At 41.4% G+C, this 24602-nt stretch overlaps 1 protein-coding gene across 5 annotated transcripts in view; it reads right to left on the bottom strand.

The window, feature by feature from the left end:
• Positions 1 to 24602, bottom strand: part of DYNC1I1 (dynein cytoplasmic 1 intermediate chain 1) — a 481016-nt gene that overhangs the window by 66547 nt on the left and 389867 nt on the right. For all 5 annotated transcript variants that reach the window (XM_077268126.1, XM_077268129.1, XM_077268125.1 and 2 more), the window contains one exon: positions 2044 to 2184. In XM_077268126.1, coding sequence (XP_077124241.1) covers positions 2044 to 2184 — 141 coding nt within the window. The remainder of the gene's footprint in view (positions 1 to 2043; positions 2185 to 24602) is intronic.

Raw genomic sequence — 24602 nt, 5'->3', positions numbered from 1 at the left:
TTTTATACGTTTAACCGATATAATAAAAGCAATCGTTTCAAACAATATAAAAAAAAAGAGAATAAAAAAAAAGACAGAACATATTAACACGTGAATTAACCTCTTCGCTTCCAGTGGAAATTTGATAAATTTGAATATAATTGCCTTTTTTAACATCATCGTAGATCATTTTATTTATATATATATATATATATATATATATATATATATATATATATATATATAATTTTATTAGATTGATCGTCATCGGCGATATCATTGGGGTGACTAATGCAAAATGGAACGACCATAGCTAATCGAGGGTTAGAGAAGATCGGTGAGCATTCATTAAAAAAAAATGATAAAAATATGAAATAAAAAAATAAATAAAATGTATGCATTTGTTTAATATTTATATGACATTTCAAAAAGTAAATATTTGTTTTTATTTACACCTATTTAGGCCCGTCAGAAAAGAGGGAATTTAAGGAAAAATTGTCAGATCTAATTGCTAAATAAATTTGCGCAATAATTTAGTCAATTCCTATAATCCAACATCTGAATGATTAGAAATTCTGATAATCCAGAATTTTTTATTTTTTTTTAGTTTTTGACAGTGGAGTGATATCCAATCAGAAGACTCCTCCATTTTATATTAGTTCTACATGACCGACCAATAATCCCAGAACGCTCGTAAACATGCCAAGGTTCTTATTTCTGGAAATGCTGGATTAAAGGATATTAACTTTTTTTTTTCTGATATTTTCATAACATGGTTTAAAATTAACGATAAGGAGTGAGAAGTGACAAAACATAGGGAAAGATTTTGGATATGGCATTTTTTTGGCGATGGAGCGTTTAAGCAAAAATAACAATAAATATATATATTTTTTATTATTATTATCAAGAATTATTAAATATGGTTATGTACGAGAATTGATCAAATCCAGGAAAAATGGACCTGAGTGTCACCATCATTCAAATAATGAAGGCATTGGTCAAAAATGACATTGGAGTACTCATGAGATAGCGCTATAATAGGAAAAAATGATGTAAATAATATGAATATTGATAAAAATAATATAAGATTTGCAAAATAAAAAGGGTACAGCGCGCCAGGAGAATAAACAGAATGTGTATGTACAAGAGGTGCCGTAATAACCTAAAAAGTCAAAAGAGCAATAATCAAAATGTATCAAATGACAAGATGTAAATATAAAGGCAGAAATTGTAAAAAATAAATAATAATAATTAGCGATAATAATAAGAGTAATCGTATAAAAGAGAGCGATAACACATTGCCCTGCAAGCAAACACGCTTACAAATAAGTTATACCATTAAAATGGAATTATTACTTGCGATATAAACACACATAAAACGCAAATAGATAAGAAATCGTATTCTGATATGTAAATATAAATCCATGAATATGAAACAATAATAAATAATAATAATATATTATAAAGTATAAAATAAGGCATAACAATTCGTTTTTCTGATACGTGCTTTTAGAACCTGAAAGAAAACATATAAATAAAAAGGTAATCAAAGTATAAAGTAAAATTAAAAAAATCTATAAAGTAAAAAAAAAAAAAAATAAGCTTAAGAATATATTAGTCTATTTATATACATAATAAAAAAACAATTATATATATATATATATATATATATATATATATATATATATATATAAGCAAAAATGTAAAAAAAAATGATATTAATAAAGTTAAATATGTCTAAAATAAAATATATCTATTAAAATAAGCTGAAATATATATGATAAAACACATTTTAATTAAAAAAATATGAAAAAAAATATTCATAAAATTAAGCATGTCGACTAAAATATACAAATGTATACAACAAAAAAAATATGTATGAGATAAAACAAAGTGTAAAATAATAATAATAGAAAAAGCTGTGGAGAGCAGGAGGGTGGACTGTGGTGCTGGGTACAGACGAGTGTGTGTGCAGCCCCCCGGGTGTGTGCAGCCCCCCGGGTGTGTGCAGCCCCCCGCCGTCAGCTGATTGTCGCACAGGGGGTAATAAGTCGCAGCTCTCACCTCGGTGTCGCTGTTCAGGTTCCACAGGTCCAGGCGGCCCATCCCGTCCACACAGGCGAAGATTGCGGGGTGCAGCGGCGACCACATCACGTCGTACACATAGTCTGCGTTATCTTCGAAGGAGTAGAGCGGCTTGTTGTGCTGTGAGGGGAGAGGACAGGGTGAGCGGCGGGCACCGGGTGAGCGGCGGGCACCGGGTGAGGGGAGCGCAGGGTGAGCGGCGGGCACCGGGTGGGTGAGCGGCGACTCTGCGCCATCATTACTAACTTCACACATTTCTACCATAAAAGTGGCCAGACATGAAAGTGCTTTACTGGGGCGTCACTGGGGGAGGAGAGGGGCTACTGGGGGACCCCTGTGTGCTGTGCAGGTGGAGAAGGTGCCCGTGACGGGGGCACGGTGCGGCTCTGCAGGATCCAGTCCCGGCGGTGCTGATAAGGCGGCCGCTCACACCGGGAGACGCCACACTCTGCTCCTGCGGCTAATCACACGGAGCGGCGGGACTCTGGCGACATCTAGTGGCGCTGAGGGAGGAACTGCAGCAGAGGAGAAATCACCAGTACAGATCATCATATATTACCCCATATACTACTCTATATATTCCTCTATATATTCCTCTATATATTACCCCATTTATTCCTCTATATGTTTCCCATATATTACCCCACATATTCTTCTATACATTACCCCATATATTCCTCTATACATTACTCCATGCATTAGTCTATATAATACCTTGTATATTACCCCATATATTACTCCATACACAAAACATTACCCCATACATTACCACATATATGGGGTAATATATGGGGTAATGTATATAGTAATTAATGCGGCAATGTATAGAAGAATATATGGTGTAATATATGTGGCAATATACCCCACATATATTACCCCACACATTACTCCATACATTACCCCATATATTACTCCATATATTCCTCTACACATTACCCCATACATTACTCCATACACAAAACAGTAAAAACAGTACCCCGTACATTACCACATATATGGAGTAATATATGGGGTAATGTATAGGGTAATGTTTAACCCCTTCATGACCTTGGGATTTTCCGTTTTTCGCTCCCCTCCTTCCCAGAGCCATAACTTTTTTATTTTTCCATCAATTTGGCCATGTCCGGGCTTATTTTTTGCAGGACAAGTTGCACTTTTGAACGACATCATTGGTTTTACCATGTTGTGTACTAGAAAACGGGAAAAAGATTCCAAGTGCGGTGAAATTGCAAAAAAAAGTGCAATCCCACACTTGTTTTTTGTTTGGCTTTTTTGCTAGGTTCACTAAATGCTAAAACTGACCCACCATTATGATTCTCCAGGTTATTACGAGTTCATAGACACCTAACATGACTAGGTTATTTTTTATCTAAGTGGTGAAAAAAAATTCCAAACTTTGCTAAAAAAAAAAAAATAAATTGCGCCATTTTCCAATACTCGTAGCATCTCCATTTTTCATGATCTGGGGTCGGTTGAGGGCTTATTTTTTGTGTTCCGAGCTCGCGTTTTTAATGATAGCATTTTGGTGCAGATAAGTTCTTTTGATCGCCCATTATTGCATTTTAATGCAATGTCGCGGCGACCAAATATGGCGATTCTGAACGCGGCGATACCAAATATGTGTAGATTTGATTTTTTTTATTGATTTATTTTGATTGGGGCGAAAGGGGGGTGATTTAAACTTTTATATTTTTTTTATTTTTTTCAAATTTTTGTAACTTTTTTTTTTAACTTTTGCCATGCTTCTATAGCCTCCATAGGAGGCTAGAAGCAGGCACAGCGCGATCGTCTCTGCTACATAGCAGCGATCTGATGTTCGCTGCTATGTAGCAGAATTGCTGGTGTGCTATGAGCGCCGACCACAGGGTGGCGCTCACAGCTGCCGGGGATCAGTAACCATCGAGGTCTCAAGGACCTCTATGGTTACTATTCTGAAGCATCGCCGACCTCCGATCCTGTGAGCAAAATACTGCAGTGCGCAGGCGCTGGGCCTCTCTGACCTTTCCGGCACCTGCGCGCTGCAGTACTTTGCTCTGCCCTCAACAGAGCAGACAAAGTACGCCTGCACCGGAGCCGCAGCGTAAATACCCGAAGAGGATGTCAAGGAACGAAGATGGGAGGCGCCGGAGCGGACCGGAGACACCCATCCGACCGGACCGCAGCGGGACCGACCCTGGGTGAGTATAATCTAACGTCTTTTTCTCCTCTTTCAGGTAACATCGGCGGCTTATCTACAGCATTACAGAATGCTGTAGATAAGCCCCTAATGCCGGTTAGCTTACCTCACCAGCGATTTTGGGGGTGACAGGTTCCCTTTAACTAGTTAATAGGCGCGGGCAGATCGCGATTCTGCCCGCGCCTATTACAGGCACATGTCAGCTGTTCAAAACAGCTGACATGTCCCGGCTTTGATGCAGGCTCACCGCCGGAGCCTGCATCAAAGTGGGGCTTCTGACCTCGGACGTACTATCCCATCCGAGGTCAGAAAGGGGTTAATGTATGGAGTAATTTATGCAGTAATGTATAGAAGAATATATGGGGTAATACAACCCCTGGCAAAAATGATGGAATCCCCGGCCTTGGAGGATGTTAATTCAGTTGATTAATTTTGTAGAAAAAAGCAGATCACAGACATGGCACAAAACTAAAGTAATTTCAAATGGCAACTTTCTGGCTTTAAGAAACACTAAAAGAAATCAAGAACAAACAATGTGGTAGTCAGTAATGGTTACTTTTTTTAACCAAGCATAGGGGAAAAATTATGGAATCACTCAATTCTGAGGAAAAAATTATGGAATCACCCTGTAAATTTTCATACCCAAAACTAACACCTGCATCAAATTAGATCTGCTCGTTAGTCTGCATCTAAAAAGGAGTGATCACACCTTGGAGAACTGTTGCACCAAGTGGACTGACATGAATCATGGCTCCGACACGGGAGATGTTAGTTAAAACAAAGGAGAGGATTATCAAACTCTTAATAGAGGGCAAATCATCACGCAATGTTGCAAAAGATGTTGGTTGTTCACAGTCAGCTGTGTCTAAAATCTGGACCAAATTCAAACAACATGGGAAGGTTGTTAAAGGCAAACATACTGGTAGACCAAGGAAGACATCAAAGCGTCAAGACCGGAAACTTCAAGCAATATGTCTCCAAAATAGGAAATGCCAAACAAAACAAATGAGGAACGAATGGGTGGAAACTGGAGTCAACGTCTGTGACCGAACTGTAAGAAACCGCCTAAAGGAAATGGGATTTACATACAGAAAAGCTAAACGAAAGCCATCATTAACACCTAAACAGAAAAAAACAAGGTTACAATGGGCTAGGAAAAGCAATCGTGGACTGTGGATGACTGGAAGAAAGTCATATTCAGTGATGAATCGCGAATCTGCATTGGGCAAGGTGATGATGCTGGAACTTTTGTTTGGTGCCGTTCCCATGAGATTGATAAAGATGACTGCCTGAAGAGAACATGCAAATTTCCACAGTCATTGATGATATGGGGCTGCATGTCAGGTAAAGGCACTGGGGAGACGGCTGTCATTACATCTACTATATAATTGTCTAAGGGGTACTTCCGTCTGTCTGTCCCGGATATTCATTGGTCGAGACCAGCCAGTGGGCGTAGACAAAAGGTCAGGGGAGGCCAGCAAGTATGCACAGCGAGTCCCCGCCCACTCCATACAGGCCCGGCCACAAGTGCTGTAAAGGGGGCGGAGTCGCCATGAGGAGGGCGGAGCCAGCCGGGACCATGGGCACTGTTGGGCCTACCCCGGCAAAAAGCCAGGGACTAAATTAGTGGCCACAGGTCGCGGCCAGCCAGTACAGGCCCGGCCAGAAGCGCCGCAAAGGGGGCGGAGTCGCCATGAGAAAGGCGGAGCCGGCCGGGACCATGGACGCTGTTGGGCCTACCGCCGCAAAAAGCCGGGGACTAAATTAGTGGCCACAGGTCGCGGCCAGCCAGTACAGGCCCGGCCAGAAGCGCCGCAAAGAGGGCGGAGTCGCTGTGAGGAAGGCAGAGCCGGCCGGAACCATGGACGCTGTTGGGCCTACCGCCGCAAAAAGCCAGGGACTAAATTTGCGGCCGCGGTCAGTGATGACGGCCGCGGTTATTCATGACGGCTGCGACAGCATGCGGACGGAAGGTGAGTATATACTACTTGGGATGTGCTATATACTCTGTGGCTGTGCTATATACTACATGGCTGGGCAATATACTACATGGGCTGTGCAATATACTACATGGGCTGTGCAATATGCTACGTGGCTGGGCAATATACTACGTGGGCTGTGCAATATACTACGTGGGCTGTGCAATATACTACGTGGCTGGGCAATATACTATATAGCTGTGCAATATACTACGTGGGCTGTGCAATATACTATGTGGGCTGTGCAATATACTACGTGGCTGGGCAATATACTATATAGCTGTGCAATATACTACGTGGGCTGTGCAATATACTATGTGGGCTGTGCAATATACTACGAGGCTGGGCAATATGCTACATGGCTGTGCAATATACTACGTGGGCTGTGCAATATACTACGTGGCTGTGCTATATACTACATTGCTGTGCAATATACTACATGGCTGTGCAATATACTACGTGGGCTGTGCAATATACTACGTGGCTGGGCAATATACTACCTGGCTGGGCAATATACTACGTGGACATGCATATTCTAGAATACCCGATGCGTTAGAATCGGGCCACCATCTAGTCTTCAACAAATGCACAAGTTTATGTTGATATTTTGGACACTTTTCTTGTCCCATCAATTGAAAGGATGTTTGGGGATCATGAAATCATTTTTCAAGATGATAATGCATCCTGCCATAGAGCAAAAACTGTAAAAACATTCCTTGTAAAAAGACACATAAGGTCAATGTCATGGCCTGCAAATAGTCCGGATCTCAATCCAATTGAAAATCTTTGATGGAAGTTGAAGAAAATGGTCCATGACAAGGCTCCAACCTGCAAAGCTGATCTGGCAAACAGTAGTCAGAGAAAGTTGGAGCCAGATTGATGAAGAGTACTGTGTGACACTCATTAAGTCCAGGCCTCAGAGACTGCAAGCTGGTATAAAAGCCAGAGGTGGTGCAACAAAATACTAGTGATGTGTTGGAGTGTTTTTGTTTTGTTTGTTTTTCATGATTCCATAATTTTTTCCTCAGAATTGAGTGATTCCATAATTTTTTCCCTACGCTTGGTTAAAAAAGTAACCATTACTGACTACCACATTTTTTGTTCTTGATTTCTTTTAGTGTTTCTTAAAGCCAGAAAGTTGCCATTTGAAATGACTTTAGTTTTGTGCCATGTCTGTGATCGGCTTTTTTTCTACACAATTAAACAACTGAATGAACATCCTCCAAGGCCGGTAATTCCATAATTTATGCCAGGGGTTGTATATGGAGTAATATATGGAGTATATTACACCATATGTTACCCCATATATTCTTCTATACATTACCGCATAAATTACTCCATACATTACTCTATACATTACCCCATATATTTCTCTGTACATTATACCATATTACCCCATATATTATTCCATACATTACTCTTTTACCCACTACATTACACCATACATTACCACATATATTACCACATATATTACCCCATACATTATTACCCAATATATTACTCCATATATTGGATGAAAACCTCTTCCAGAGTGCTCTGGACCTCAGACTTGGCCGGAGGTTCACCTTCCAACAAGACAATGACCCTAAGCACACAGCTAAAATAACAAAGGAGTGGCTGCAGAACAACTCTGTGACCATTCTTGACCGGCCCAGCCAGAGCCCTGACCTAAACCCAATGGAGCATCTCTGGAGAGACCTGAAAATGGCGTCCACCAACATTCACCACCCAACCTGACGGAACTGGAGAGGATCTGCAAGGAAGAATGGCCGAGGATCCCCAAATCCAGGGGTGAAAAAGTTGTTGCATCATTCCCAAGAAGACTCATGGCCAGGGTCAGCGTTAGCAGCAGGCAGACCAGGCAGCTGCCTAGGGTCCCTGCTCCCCCAGGGGCCCCCAGCCAGTTGCCTACCACCAGCATCGACTCCCCCCACCAGCGCCGACTGCCCCCCACCACCGCTGCCGCATTGAACTATACCGGTGGTCATAGACGCCGGTACAGTTCAAAGCAATTATGGAGGAGAGATCATCAGCTGACGCTCCCTCTCCTATCATTCCCCTCTGCCTCTGATACTGCGGGATGCTGTCTGCCAGGCAGACTGCAGCCGCTGAGACCAGAGCCGAGCCGGGAGCAGCACAGGGCATGAGGAGAGGTGAGGATTGTGTTGCTTTTTTTTTTAATATATCCATGAGTGATTACTGGACTGTGGGGCCATTCCCGGGGGGAGGTCGGCTACACTATATTCTATGGGGGAGGGCTGTATTATATTCTATGGGGGGCTGTATTAGATTCCATGGAGGGCTGTATTAGATTCTATGGAGGGCTGTATTATATTCTATGGGGGCTGTATTAGATTCTAAGGGGGCTGTATTATATTCTATAGGGGAGAGCTGTATTATATTCTATGGGGGCTGTATTAGATTATATGGGGTGGGCTATATTATATTCTATGGTGGGCTGTATTATATTCTATGGGGTAGGGCTGTATTAGATTCTGTGGGGAGGGGCTGTATTAGATTCTATGGGGGCTGTATTAGATTCTATGGAGGGCTGAATTAGATTATATGGGGAAGGCTGTATTATATTCTATTGGGGGCTGTATTAGATTCTATGGGGGAGGGCTGTATTACATTCTGTGGGGGAGGGCTGTATTAGATTCTCTGGGGCTATAATATATTTTATGGGGGAGGGCTGTATTATATTCTGTGGGGGGCTGTATTAGATTACATGGGGGAGGGCTGTATTATATTCTATGAGAGGGCTGTATTATATTCTATGGGGGAGAGCTGTGTTATATTCTGTGGGGGGCTGTATTAGATTATATTGGGGAGGGCTGTATTATATTCTATGGGGAGGGCTGTATTAGATTTCATGGGGAGGGCTGTATTATATTCTATGGGGGACTTTATTAGATTCTATGGAGGGCTGTATTAGATTCTATGGAGGGCTGTAATATATTCTATGGAGAGCTGTATTATATTCTATGGGGAGGGCTGTATTAGATTTCATGGGGTGGGCTGTATTATATTCTATGGGGGACTTTATTAGATTCTATGGAGGGCTGTATTAGATTCTATGCAGAGCTGTATTATATTCTATTGGGGGCTGTATTAGATTCTATGGGGGCTGTATTAGATTCTATGGGGGGAGGGCTGTATTATATTCTATTGGGGGGCTGTATTACATTCTATGGGGGAGGGCTGTATTACATTCTATGGGGGCTGTATTAGATTCTGTGGGGGAGGGCTGTATTAGATTCCATGGGGGCTGTATTAGATTCTATGGGAAGGGCTGTATTAGATTACATGGGGGAGAGCTGTATTATATTCTATGGGGGAGGGCTGTATTATATTCTGTGGGGGGCTGTATTAGATTCTATGGGGGAGGGCTGTATTATATTCTATGGGAGGTCTGTATTATATTCTATGGGGGAGGGCTGTATTATATTCTATGGGGAGGGCTGTATTATATTCTATGGGGAGGGCTGTATTATATTCTATGGGGAGGGCTGTATTATATTCTATGGGGGAGGGCTGTATTATATTCTATGGGGGAGGGCTGTATTATATTCTATGGAGAGGGCTGTATTATATTCTGTGGGTGGCTGTATTATATTCTATGGGGAGGGCTTTATTAGATTCTATGGGGGAGGGCTGTATTATATTCTATGGGGAGAGCTGTATTATATTCTATGGGGGAGGGCTGTATTATATTCTATGGGGGGCTGCATTAGATTCTATAGGGGATGGCTGTATTATATTCTATGGGGAGGGCTGTGTTAGAGTCTATGGGGGAGGGCTGTATTATATTTTATGGGAAGGGCTGTATTATATTCTATGGGGGAGGGCTGTATTATATTCTATGGGGGAGGGCTGTATTATATTCTATGGGAGCCTACATTATATTCAATGGGGGGCTGTATTATATTCTATGGGGCTGCAATATATTATATGGGGGAGGATTGCATCATACTCTTTGGGGCTACATTATATTCTATGGGAAGGTGGCCTGTATTATATTCTCTGGGGGGCTACATTATATTCTATGGGGGGTGTATTATACTCTGGGGGCTACATTATATTCTATGGGGGGCTGTATTATATTCTATGGGGAGGTTGCCTGTATTACATTATCTGGGGGGCTACATTATATTCTATGGGGGCTGTACTATATTCTCTGGGGGGCTACATTATATTCTATGGAGGCTGTATTATATTCTATGGGGAGGTTGGCTGTATTATATACTCTGGGGGGCTACATTGTATTCTATGAGGGAGGATTGCATCATATTCTTTGATGGGGCTACATTATATTCTATGGGGAAGTGGGCTGTATTATATTCTATGGGGGCTACATTATAATCTATGTATTAAATTTAATCTATGTATTAAATGCATTATATTCTATGAGGGGTGATTGCATCAAACTCTATGAGGGGGCTGCATTGTATTTTATGGGGGCTGCATTATATTCTATGGGGGCTAGATTATATTGTATGGGGTAGCTTCATTATACTCTGAGGGTGCTACATTATATTCTGTGGGGGGCTGCATTATACTATATGAGGAGGGCTACATTGTATTCTATGGAGGGTCTACATTATATTCTATTGGGGGCTGCATTATACTCTATGAGGAGGCTGCCATATATTGTATGAAGGGGCTGCATTATACTAAATGAGGGGGCTGCATTATATTCTATTGGGGGGTTACATTATATTCTGTGGGGAGGCAGCATTATACTATATATGGGCTGAATTATACTGTATTGAGGACTATGGGGTGTACATTATACTATATGAAGAACTATGGGGTGCATTATACTATGGGAAGTGAATTGTACTACATGGATGACTATGGCGGTGCATTATACTATATGGAGCACTATGAGGAGTGTATTTTAATATATGGAGGACTAAGCAGTGTATTTTAATATACGGAGGACTATGAGGAGTGTATTATACTATATGGAGCACTATGAGGAGTGTGTTATACTATATGGAGGACTGAGGAGTGTATTACACTCCTCAGTCCTCCATATAGTGTATTATACTATATGGAGGACTATGAGGTGTGCATTGTACTATATGGAGGACTGAGGAGTATATTATACTATATGGAGGACTATGAGGTGTGCATTGTACTATATGGAGGACTGAGGAGTATATTATACTATATGGAGGACTGAGGAGTGCATTTTACTATATGGAAGACTATGGGGAGTGTATAATACTATATGGAGGACTATGAGGAGTGTATTATACTGTATGTAGGACTGAGGAGTGTATTTTAATATATGGAGGACTATGAGGAGTGTATTATACTATATGGAGGACTATGAGGAGTGTATTATACTATATGGAGGACTATGAGGAGTGTATTATACTGTATGTAGGACTGAGGAGTGTATTTTAATATAAGGCAGACTATGAGGAGTGTATTATACTACAGTATATGGAGGACTATGGGGAGTGTATAATACTATATGAAGGACTGAGGAGTGTATTTTAATATATGGAGGACTATAGGCAGTGTATTATACTATATGGAGGACTATGGGAAGTGTATTATACTATATGGAGTACTATGGGGCACATAATATTATATGGAGGACTATGAGGTGTGCATTTTACAATATGGAGGACTGTGGTGCACATTATACTATGTAGAGGACTATGGGGTGTATTATACTAAACAAGCAAATTGATGCATATTCATCGAGTGATTGGATTGTTTATGTGGGAACATAAATCCTTGTTCTCAGCAGCACATCATCCGGTGTAAACTATAGATGTGCTGCTGATAACATGATACTGTATGGGGACAGATTGATCTAATAGTGATTGTTCTGTTCCCATCATTCTTTCTCAGTTGGTGTAAAGAGGCCGGGAAAAAAGCGAACGACTTCAATATTGTCGATCACACTCGTTTAGCGGCCTGAGATCAGATCACGGAAACACAAAAGAAATGCTTCTGTGTGACGTGCAATATGTCAGCATTTGGGGCCCCATTTTAAACTTTTGAACAGGGCCCCACTTTGCCTAAAACCGGCCCTGCTCATGGCTGTACTAGCTCAAAAGGGTGCTTCTACTCAATACTGAGCAAAGGGCCTGAATACTTACAGTATGACTATGGGATATTTCAGTTTTTCTTTTTTAATAAATTTGCAAAAATTTCTACATTTCTGTTCTTTCAGTCAAGATAGGGGCAGAGTGTACATTAATGAGAAAAAAATGAACTTTTATGAATTTACCAAATGACTGCAATTAAACAAAGAGTGAAAAATTTAAAGGAGTCTGAATACTTTCCGTACCCACTGTATATATATATATATATATATATATATATATATATATATATATATAGTTGTGGCCAAAAGTATTGTCACCCCTCCAATTCTGTCAGATAATACTAATAATATATAGTTTCTTCCTGACAATGATTGCAATCACAAATTCTTTGGTATTATTATCTTCATTTAATTTGTCTTAATTGAAAAATCACAAAAGAGAATGAAGAAAAAAGCAAAACATTGATCATTTCACACAAAACTCCAAAAATGGGCCAGACAAAAGTATTGGCACCCTCAGCCTAATACTTGGTTGCACAACCTTTAGCCAAAATAACTGCGACCAACCGCTTCCGGTAACCATCAATGAGTTTCTTACAATGCTCTGCTGGAATTTTAGACCATTCTTCTTTGGCAAACTGCTCCAGGTCCCTGATATTTGAAGGGTGCCTTCTCCAAACTGCCATTTTTAGATCTCTCTACAGGTGTTCTATGGGATTCAGGTCTGGACTCATTCCTGGCCACCATAGAAGTCTCCAGGGCTTTCTCTCAAACCATTTTCTAGTGTTTTTTTAAGTGTGTTTTGGGTCATTGTCCTGCTGGAAGACCCATGACCTCTGAGGGAGACCCAGCTTTCTCACACTGGGCCCTACATTATGCTGCAAAACTTGTTGGTAGTCTTCAGACTTTGTAATGCCATGCGCACGGTCAAGCAGTCCAGTGCCAGAGGCAGCAAAGCAACCCCAAAACATCAGGGAACCTCCGCCATGTTTGACTGTAGGGACCATGTTCTTTTCTTTGAAAGCCTCTTTTTTTCTCCTGTAAACTCTATGTTGATGCCTTTGCCCAAAAAGCTCTACTTTTGTCTCATCTGACCAGAGAACATTCTGACAAAACATTTTAGGCTTTTTCAGGTAAGTTTTGGCAAACTCCAGCCTGGCTTTTTTATGTCTCGGGGTAAGAAGTGGGGTCTTCCTGGGTCTCCTACCATACAGACCCTTTTCATTCAGACGCCGACGGATAGTATGGGTTGACACTGTTGTACCCTCGGACTGCAGGGCAGCTTGAACTTGTTTGGATGTTAGTCTAAGTTCTTTATCCAACATCCGCACAATCTTGCGTTGAAATCTCTTGTCAATTTTTATTTTCCGTCCACATCTAGGGAGGTTAGCCACAGTGCCATGGGCTTTAAACTTCTTGATGACACTGCGCACGGTAGACACAGGAACATTCAGGTCTTTGTAGATGGACTTGTAGCCTTGAGATTGCTCATGCTTCCTCACAATTTGGTTTCTCAAGTCCTCAGACAGTTCTTTGGTCTTCTTTCTTTTCTCCATGCTCAATGTGGTACACACAAGGACACAGGACAGAGGTTGAGTCAACTTTAATCCATGTCAACTGGCTGCAAGTGTGATTTAGTTATTGCCAACACCTGTTAGGTGCCACAGGTAAGTTACAGGTGCTGTTAATTACGCAAATTAGAGAAGCATCACATGATTTTTCGAACAGTGCCAATAATTTTGTCCACCCCCTTTTTTATGTTTGTTGTGGAATTATATCCAATTTGGCTTTAGGACAATTCTTTTTGTGTTTTTTCATTTAAGACAAATTAAATGAAGATAATAATAACAAAGAATTTGTGTTTGCAATCATTTTCAGGAAGAAACTGAGTATTATCTGACAGAATTGCAGGGGTGTCAATAATTTTGGCCACAACTGTATATATATATATATATATATATATATATATATATATATATATATATATATATATATATATATATATATATATATATATATATATATATATATATATATATATACACTCACCGGCCACTTTATTAGGTACACCATGCTAGTAACGGGTTGGACCCCCTCTTGCCTTCAGAACTGCCTCAATTCTTCGTGGCATAGATTCAACAAGGTGCTGGAAGCATTCCTCAGAGATTTTGGTCCATATTGACATGATGGCATCACACAGTTGCCGCAGATTTGTCGGCTGCACATCCCAAAGATGCTCCATACAAGGCAGGATGGATCCATGCTTTCATGTTGTTTATGCCAAATTCTGACCCTACCATCCGAATGTCGCAGCAGAAATCGAGACTCATCAGACCAAGCAACGTTTTTCCAATCTTCTACTGTCCAATTTCGATGAGCTTGTACAAATTGTAGCCTCAGTTTCCTGTTCTTAGCTGAAAGGAGTGGTACCCGGTGTGGTCTTCTGCTGCTGTAGCCCATCTGCCTCAAAGTTCGACGCACTGTGCGTTCAGAGATGCTCTTAGGCCTACCTTGGTTGTAACGGGTGGCGATTTGAGTCACTGTTGCCTTTCTATCAGCTCGAACCAGTCTGCCCATTCTCCTCTGACCTCTGGCATCAACAAGGCATTTCCGCCCACAGAACTGCCGCTCACTGGATTTTTTTTCTTTTTCGGACCATTCTCTGTAAACCCTAGAGATGGTTGTGCGTGAAAATCCCAGTAGATCAGCAGTTTCTGAAATACTCAGACCAGCCCTTCTGGCACCAACAACCATGCCACGTTCAAAGGCACTCAAATCACCTTTCTTCCCCATACTGATGCTCGGTTTGAACTGCAGGAGATTGTCTTGACCATGTCTACATGCCTAAATGCACTGAGTTGCCGCCATGTGATTGGCTGATTAGAAATTAAGTGTTAACAAGAAGTTGGACAGGTGTACCTAATAAAGTGGCCGGTGAGTGTATATATATATATATATATATATATATATATATATATATATATATATATATATATATATATATATATATATATATATGTATGTATATATATATATATATATATATATATATATATATATATATATATATATACATACAGATATATATCCTAGTAACAGATAATGCTTCAAGGTGAGCACATGAAAAGATCAAAGGATCACAATGAGGACATACAAGCAGATGACAAGGAGTCGGTGGCGGAGTCGGTCTGCAAACTCAGCCCGCAGCATTAACCCTTTCGATGACGCACTGTCGCGTCAAGAACAGCTTCGAGCAGTTATACGATAGGAAACATTTGACAACAACTAATTATGCTGTTTAACGGAAAGGAGCCAACACTAGAATGCCAACTGAGCCGCCAGGGTCTGTCACCAGACTACTGACTGATTTCCTGGAACAGCTGAATTTAGAATACAGCTCTGGATGTGAATGGAGTAGATAAGGGTAAGGCCGTATGTTCTGCAGTCTTCTGTCTGTACTGCGAAATAACGCAAATCAGCACAGTTTCGCAATACTAGCCCTTCAATGTGTTATTTGTAGGCAAGACTGCTAACTTCAAAAAATTAGGGTCAATTTATGGTAAAACCGCATGCCGTGGCGAAGGTGTATTCTGCATACGTAACAGAAGCTTCACCGGGATTTACACTTTCTATATAAATTCAGATGTAAAATATATTTAAACAATGTAATAATTATTGAAGCCGTCAGCAAGCTGCTGTTTACAGATCTCATTTATAATTTTGATGTTAGGGAGTATCTAGGTCAGTTTAACTTGCTAACATAATAATATTTGATACAAATTTACATCTGGATCGCAATATGAAATCAAAGTGCTAAATAAAAACCCACAGTAAGAACACTGGATCTGTCAACAGTATGTTAATTGTTTTTAGTGTTTGTTTTTTTTCAAAAACTACAGGTTATAGCGCAAAAACATAACATTTATAAACAAATAATCCTATAAATTTTTGCTATAAATTAACACCAGGACCCCAATATTAAAGTACTAAACAAAAAAACATAGGAGGAACACTGAATCCGACAACAGCAGCTTATTGATTGTTTTCAGCCTCTCTTTTTCTGAACGATATAATACTAACCAGAAAATTTACAAGCAAATAATCCTATATATAGTTGATACGAATTATTACCTAGAACCTAATATGAAGTCAAAGGGCTAAATAAAAATCCAGAGTAAGACAACTGGATCTGTCAACAGGAGTATGTTGATTGTTTCCAGTGCTTGTTATTTCAAAAGTGCGGGATATAGTACAAAAACATCTAAACCTATAAATAATTGCAATAAATTAACACCTGAACCCCAATATTAAATTAAAATACAAAAAAAAAAAAAAGACATAGGTAGAATACTGGATCTGACAACAGCAGCTTGTTGATTGTTCCCCCAAAAAACTATATAGAACTAAGCAGAAAATGTTTAAGGATAGAAATCTATAAATATTTGATACAAATTAACCCCTGGACTCCAATATGAGCTCAAAGTACTAAATAAAAACCCACAATAATACTGGATCTGTCAACAGCTACTTGTTGATTGTTTCCAGTCTGTTTTTGTTTTTAAATAAAAAAAAAAAATCAAATAGTACAAAGCAGAAAATTCGGTGAAAACAACAACAAAATGTAGCAAATAAGTCATATATTACGTGTTCTGACTAAAGTGCCAATGTAAATTAAATGGGAGAGCGTGATTTTAAAGCCTGATAATGATTTCTTTGCTTTTTCCACGTATTTCCTTCCATCCTAAAGTGCTATTAATGTTTGCACACGATTCCCGTCACCTCCAGCTTTCATAAGAAATTAGTTTTATTTTAATTATACCTCCCATTAATTTTCTTACCACCTTCCCATTACACATAATAAACAAACCGTACAATTAATGGATTATTTACAGTGTGTGAATTAGGATGCTATAAAATTAATGTATTATGTACACAACCGTGACCCTGTAACACGATCTATAGGAACAGTTATGAGGGAGGTATAGAAAACTGCCTGACAAGTAGAAAAAAGCAAAAAAAAATTTCAAAAATGTACAAAATGAGAGGAAAACGATGATATTTAGAATATTTAAAATGATATATAATACTCAACTAAGATAGGTCAATGGGGAGAAACAACACCGTATTAATAATGACCAAACCACCCAAAAGGAGACCATCCAAAAATATTCCAACTACGGACCTTTACGGCGTATCAAAAATGTGAAAACCGTTTCTTAATATCGTCCTTCTGTGGTGACACTGCACTACTGAGGCATTTTCATGATGGAGCTATTCACATACAAAAACATGCAGAAGCACAAAAACTGGGTGTTTTATATGCAGGGGTGTACCATCCATAGCGACGGCCCATGTGGGGCTGGTGGGGGCCATTATACTGAGTGGGAGACTGGTGGGGACCATTGTACTGTGTGAGGGGCTATGAGGGACTGTGATGGCCCCGATATTGAGTTGGGTACTGTGAGGGCCTCCCATACTGAGTGGTGTGCTGTGGGGATCCCTACTTTATGTGAGGGCCATCACACTGAGTGGGGAGTTGTGGGGTCCATTATATTGTGTGAGAGGCAGTGGAGGCTATGGAGGCTCCCATATTAAGTGGCGGGCTTCTATACTGAGTGGGGGTCTGTAGGGTCCCATACTAAGTGGCGGGCTCCCACACTGAGTGGTGTGCTGTGGGGGTCCTCATACTGAGTGATGAGTTGTGGGGGCCATTGTATTGTGTGAGCGGTTGTGGGGTCCATCTTACAGAGTAGGGTGATGTTGGTGGTCCTACTAAGTGGGGGCTCCCCTACTGAGTAGGGGGTGTGGTGCCCTCATTCTGTGTGATGCCTGTGGGGGCCATCATTCTGTGTGGGAGGCTGTGGAGACCTTCATTCTGTGTGGGGGGCTGTGGAGACCTTCATTCTGTGTGGGGGGCTGTGGAGACCTTCATTCTGTGTGGGGGGCTGTGGAGACCTTCATTCTGTGTGGGGGGCTGTGGAGACCTTCATTCTGTGTGGGGGGCTGTGGAGACCTTCATTCTGTGTGGAGGGCTGTGGAGACCTTCATTCTGTGTGGGAGGCTGTGGAGACCTTCATTCTGTGTGGGGGGCTGTGGAGACCTTCATTCTGTGTGGGGGGCTGTGGAGACCTTCATTCTGTGAGGGGGGTTGTGGAGACCTTCATTCTGTGTGGGGGGCTGTGGAGACCTTCATTCTGTGTGGAGGGCTGTGGAGACCTTCATTCTGTGTGGGAGGCTGTGGAGACCTTCATTCTGTGTGGGGGGCTGTGGAGACCTTCATTCTGTGTGGGGGGCTGTGGAGACCTTCATTCTGTGTGGGGGGCTGTGGAGACCTTCATTCTGTGTGGAGGGCTGTGGAGACCTTCATTCTGTGTGGGGGGCTGTGGAGACCTTCATTCTGTGTGGGGGGCTGTGGAGACCTTCATTCTGTGTGGGGGGCTGTGGAGACCTTCATTCTGTGAGGGGGGCTGTGGAGACCTTCATTCTGTGTGGGGGGCTGTGGAGACCTTCATTCTGTGTGGAGGGCTGTGGAGACCTTCATTCTGTGTGGGAGGCTGTGGAGACCTTCATTCTGTGTGGGGGGCTGTGGAGACCTTCATTCTGTGTGGGGGGCTGTGGAGACCTTCATTCTGTGTGGGGGGCTGTGGAGACCTTCATTCTGTGTGGGAGGGCTTCATGCTGACATATACACGGTAGGTGTGGAGTGATACTGTGGTTGTGGGGGTTGGCGATACACTGCGGGGATAATATTCTCAGTGTGTTTGGGAGCATCATACTCCAAAATGACCACAAAACGGGTATTGATGGTGGGAACACTGAGGACTTCAATAGGAATATATACATTTTTGGGGGGCTATAGAGCTCTGTGATTTCTATGTATGCCACTGGTAATATTTCTGCACCGATCCCACACTTTCCTATATTGGAAACCTAGATTTGTCCAGGAACACCCCAGTTACATGGATCCTGGAGAGGCAGTCTGTTGTATAGCATATGCAACTTTCCTCTGTAGATGTAGCTCCATGAATCTGTAGGAGGTAATCCTGAGTCACCCGCTGAAGCTGCAGGTCACCCATACTCGCCAACTCTCCTGGAATATCCAAAAGGCTCTTAAAAAAAAAAAAAAAAAAGGGAGACCTGTCTGACTCAAAGAGATGTGACAAATCTCTTGGCCAACGATGACTCTGACTAAACCTTCTGGAAAACAGCGATTCCTGGAAAGTTCCTTTTATGGAGGGGCATTAAAAAAATTCTTCAAAGAGGCCCACGCAGTCCATGAATTTTTAGGCAAAATTAAAAATACCCTTAATTTTTGTCTTTAACCTGATTTGCATCTCATTAGTGTACAAAGTTGCACGTTTCGCTAAAACGTTGCTAACTTTGCAACAAAATACCTGGCATACATAAAATAATTTGGTGGTCGGGGTGGAGACTCAAGTACACTCATAAAATAATGCCGAAATTCAGCAGCCAAAAATCTTGAGACCTCAAACTTCACCCACGATGAAAAACATAAAGAAAGCAGGAGAATAAGCATAAGACAAACTTTAAAAGTGACGCAAATTTAAAGAATAATAAGGAGAAAAACAGGCAAAAAAGACACAAAAATAAAGAAACAAGGCGCAAAAGCAATAATTAATTGAGCCCATACCTTCTTTTTGCGCAGAACAGAACTAGAAAGTTGGCAAACTAAAATTTGGGATCAGTCTTTTCCCTGTTTTGGCCGACATCTGACCACCAGTGAGTGGAGAAGTAAAGGCGCCCGCACAGACTCTCGACATTCATTGCTATGGCAGATAGAAGACTATTTGTTCGGTGGAGTTCGGAACTTCTTTAGCAGTCGATAGAGAAGGCCAGAGCATGCTGGCCAGAATGGAAGACTCGGGGACTCTTGTTCTCATGATAAATGCAAGTTCCACAGGTGCCTTCAACAGATTTATTAACTAAAAGCTTCAGTTTCACAGTATGGACCTTGACTGGACACAGCCTGTCCTACTTGGGACTCTGAGAGGACACCCTTTGCCAAAGCGTACCTGGAGAAACATGAGATGTGTGTGAAAGTATTTGTTATTTTACAGATACTCTGCACCACCCGTGGGTGCTATGCCAGTATCTTACACAGGTCCCTACTGTCAGTGGCCGCGAATGTGCCCATTCAGACTGTCACTGTCTCTTTTAAGGTAACTTTTTGGGGGATCGTCCCACCAGTTTTCTCAGTCCCAATTAGGGACTTTCTCACAACTCTACATCCCAAAGTTCTCCTTGCCAATGTTCTCAAAGAAGAGACCACCTCACCCTTGCCTCTGGCTCTGTGCTTGGGGGCTAAGGCCTGCTGTTACCACAGCATTAGTAGAAGGTTCTCCGGCCTGTGCATGAGGTCCGAGCCACATTTCCTGACATCTCCTTCTTATTAACAACATACCGGTTGGCAAAATAAGGTAATACCCTCGTTTGGGCAAAGTCTATATAAACTTTACCTTTTTTCAGACAGGGATATGCCTGAATTTGCCAGTATTTTTTACAAAAATTCATGACAATTTGTTATAGTCGGCCACTAGGTCTTGTAGAATTCCCTCCTCCTAGCGATTCCCCATCACGAAGCACCGGGTTCTTCCTCTTTCTGACAGGGAGACCGGGAACTCTGATTCCTGGCAACACAGCAAACACTCAGTAGTGGTGGTCCTGTTCACAGCGACCCACCAAACAACAAGAGGCAACAAGGACAAGTTACATGAAACCAAAGGTCACGAGAGCTACAACCCCTGACCACCTCAAATGGTGGTCAGACACACAGGAGGTCAGGTGGTTGCTAGGTAACCTGGTGCACCGCCACCACTTAGAGAATGAGACAAAAGGAGGCTGACAGACAACTATACAGCCCTCAAGTACGTTCCATGCATTACAAGACCCCGTCTATTCCATCGTCAGTATGGTAACCATAGAAACCACTTCATCTTTTCCCTATAGCGTTCCAGGGTGTGCAAAGGTTGAAATATTCTTACTAAAAATTAAAGGGGTTGTCCGGGACAATAAAATTGATAGCCTTCCCATGGCTAGGATGAATGACTGGCACAAGTACGGACAAGCCAATATACGGTAATTGTGTAGATGAAGGAGACGAGGTGCGCACAAGAGCCCCGGAGGATGGGACCCTACTCATCAAACATCAATGAGCAATTATCTAATGGGGTGGATCTGCCTAGCTGCCAACATTTCTGGGGGAATTAAAGTCCTGCCCGATTCTGGCCTGTGGTTGGGGCCTTCATGTGGTGCTCTGCTTACATATTCATCCTTATGGCTTCTGACAGGTCATGGATCCCTCACTGACCTGCCCCCTATTTTACATACTGTATATCTTATTGTTTTGAAAAAAAAATTACATTCATCATGCAGACAATTTTTTTTTTTCCTCTAGCAAAATGGCGCCGGCGGCGGTGCCTGCACTGTAGCATGATCGGCTCTATATCCAGATTCTTATTTTATTTAATCATATACACTACCATTCAAAAGTTTAGGGTCACCCAGACAATTTTGTGTTTTCCATGAAAACTCATACTTTTACTAATCAAATGAGTTTCCAAACAAATTGAAAATCTAGTCCAGACGTTGACAAGATTCGAAAAAAGATTTTTATTTGAAATAATAATTTTCTCCTTCAGACTTTGCTCCCTTTGCAGCAATTCCAGCATTGCAGACCTTTGGCATTCTAGCAGTTAATTTACGGAGGTAATCTGGAGAACTTTCCCCTCATGCTTCCAGAAGCCGCTCCCACAAGTTGGTTTGGCTGATGGACACTTTTTTGCACCATACGGTCAAGCTGCTCCCACAACAGCTCAATGGGGCTGAGATCTGGTGACTGCGCTGGCCGCTCCATTACAGATAGATACCAGCTGCCGGCGTCTTCCCTAAATAGTTCTGGCATAATTTGGAGGTGTGCTTTGGGTCATTGTCCTGTTGTAGGATGGAATTGGCTCCAATCAAGCACTGTCCACTGGGTATGGCATGGCGTTGCAAAATGGAGTGATAGCCTTCCTTATTCAAAATCCCTTTTACCTTTTACAAATCTCCCACTTTATCAGCACCAAAGCAACCCCAGGCCATCACATTACCTCCACCATGCTTGACAGATGGCGTCACACTCTTCCAGCATCTTTTCAGTTTTTCTGCGTCTCACAAATGTTCTTCTGTGTGATCCAAACACCTCAAACTTGGATTCGTCTGTCCATAACACTTTTTTCCAATCTTCCTCTGCCCAATGTCTGTGTTCTTTTGCCCATAATAATCTTTTCCTTTTATTAGCCAGTCTCAGATGTGGCTTTTTCTTTGCCACTCTGCCCTGAAGGCCAGCATCCCGGAGTTGCCTCTTCACTGTAGACGATGACACTGGCATTTTGCGTGTACTATTTATTGAGGCTGCCAGTTGAGGACCTGTGAGGCGTTGATTTCTCAAACTACAGACTCTAATGTACTTGCCTTGTTGCTCAGTTGTGCAGCGCGGCCTCCCACTTCTCCTTCTACTCTGGTTAGAGCCTGTTTGTGCTCTCCTCTGAAGGGAGTAGTACACACCGTTGTAGGAAATCTTCAGTTTCTTGGCAATTTCTCACATGGAATAGCCTTCATTCCTAAGAACAAGAATAGACTGTCGAGTTTCACATGAAAGTTCTTTTTTTCTGGCCATTTTGAGAGTTTAATGGAACCAACAAATGTAATGCTCCAGATTCTCAACTAGCTCAAAGGAAGGTCAGGATTATAGGTTCTTTAATCAGCCAAACTGTTTTCAGCTGTGCTAACATACTTGCACAAGGGTTTTCAAGGGTATTCTAACCATCCATTACCCTTCTTACACAGTTAGCAAACACAAAGTACCATAAGAACACTGGAGTGATGGTTGTTGGAAATGGGCCTCTATACACCTATGAAGATATTGCATTACAAACCAGACGTTTGCAGCTAGAGTAGTCATTTACCGCATAAACAATGTATAGAGTGTATTTCTGAATCATTTAATGTTAGCTTCATTGGAAAAAACTGTGCTTTTCTGTCAAAATAAGTAAATGTCTAAGTGACCCTAAACTTCGGAACGGTAGTGTAAATTTCTTTAGAAAAAAATAAATTCTTCTTCAAAGTGGCGCTGGCCGCACTTGCGCAGTAGTATACTTTGTAACGCGATAGATGCTACTGCACAGGTGTCACCGCCAGCACCATTTTGCTAGAGGAAAAAACATTTGTTTCCACCAGGATGGCACCGGTGGTGCCTGTACAGTCCTGCCTCTCGGCGACCTGAATTATGCTACTGCGCCATTTTGAGGAAGAATTTTTTTTTTTTAAGAAATTTATATGACTAAATAAAATAAAAATGTGGATAATATAGATCCGACCATGCTACAGCGCAGGCACTGCCACCGGGGTCATTTTGCTGGAAGATTAAAAAAAGAAGCTGAAAAGTACACTGGGAAAAGCGCAAAAAGCCGTCCAACTTTGTAATTAGAGATTGCCATTCGCCAACTGTTTTAAAGTAATATTTTGGCAACCTATAGAACTGGTATGATGGCACCAAACTACGTGGAGATTAAGGCTCTGTATGGATTAGTCATTGTGTTAGTATTATTTCAGTATTGTATGGCTCTTTTGAGCTTTTTATGTTATGAAGCTGTTATTAGGGTGCTATAATATAAGTCGATATTATTAGTGCACTGTTGTGAAGTATTTGCTTGTGTTATGGTAGTAATATTTTGGCAACCAATGTTATTAGGACGTCATACTATGTGGAGCTTATTGTTAGGCCCTCTATGGCTTAATAAATGTGTGTATTGTAAAACTATATGGCAGCATTTACTTTGGCATCCTATGACACTGCTACTTAGCCACAATATATTATTATTTCAGATAAACTTTGCAGCATGATTATTTCAGCAAATGTATAGCAGTACGGTAATATTTTGGAAACATATGGCACCATACTATATGGCACTATACTACGGCACTCTATGGTTTAATCATTGTATGCCAGTATCATTTAGGCACTGTATGGCGCTCTGTTGGTTGATTGTTTATTGCTGGTGTTGTTATTTGGTCACGGTATGTTGATATTGATTGAACACTATATGGCGGTATTAATTTAGGAATTAACTTAGGAATTTTATGGCACAGCACTTGCAGTGTATAGCAGTAGCTTTTATCCCATGGTCATTTTGGCAATTTTATGTGATACTTTGGCAACTTATGACTCAATAAGGTGTGATAATTTTTCAACTGTAGGTCTGTGCACAATAAGGTGTGATAATTTTTGAACTGTAGGTTTGTGCACAATGAG

Source organism: Ranitomeya variabilis, chromosome 6 (genome assembly GCF_051348905.1).
Source record: "Ranitomeya variabilis isolate aRanVar5 chromosome 6, aRanVar5.hap1, whole genome shotgun sequence".
Classification (NCBI taxonomy): Eukaryota; Metazoa; Chordata; class Amphibia; order Anura; family Dendrobatidae; genus Ranitomeya; species Ranitomeya variabilis.
This window is presented reverse-complemented; position numbering and strand designations above follow the sequence as displayed.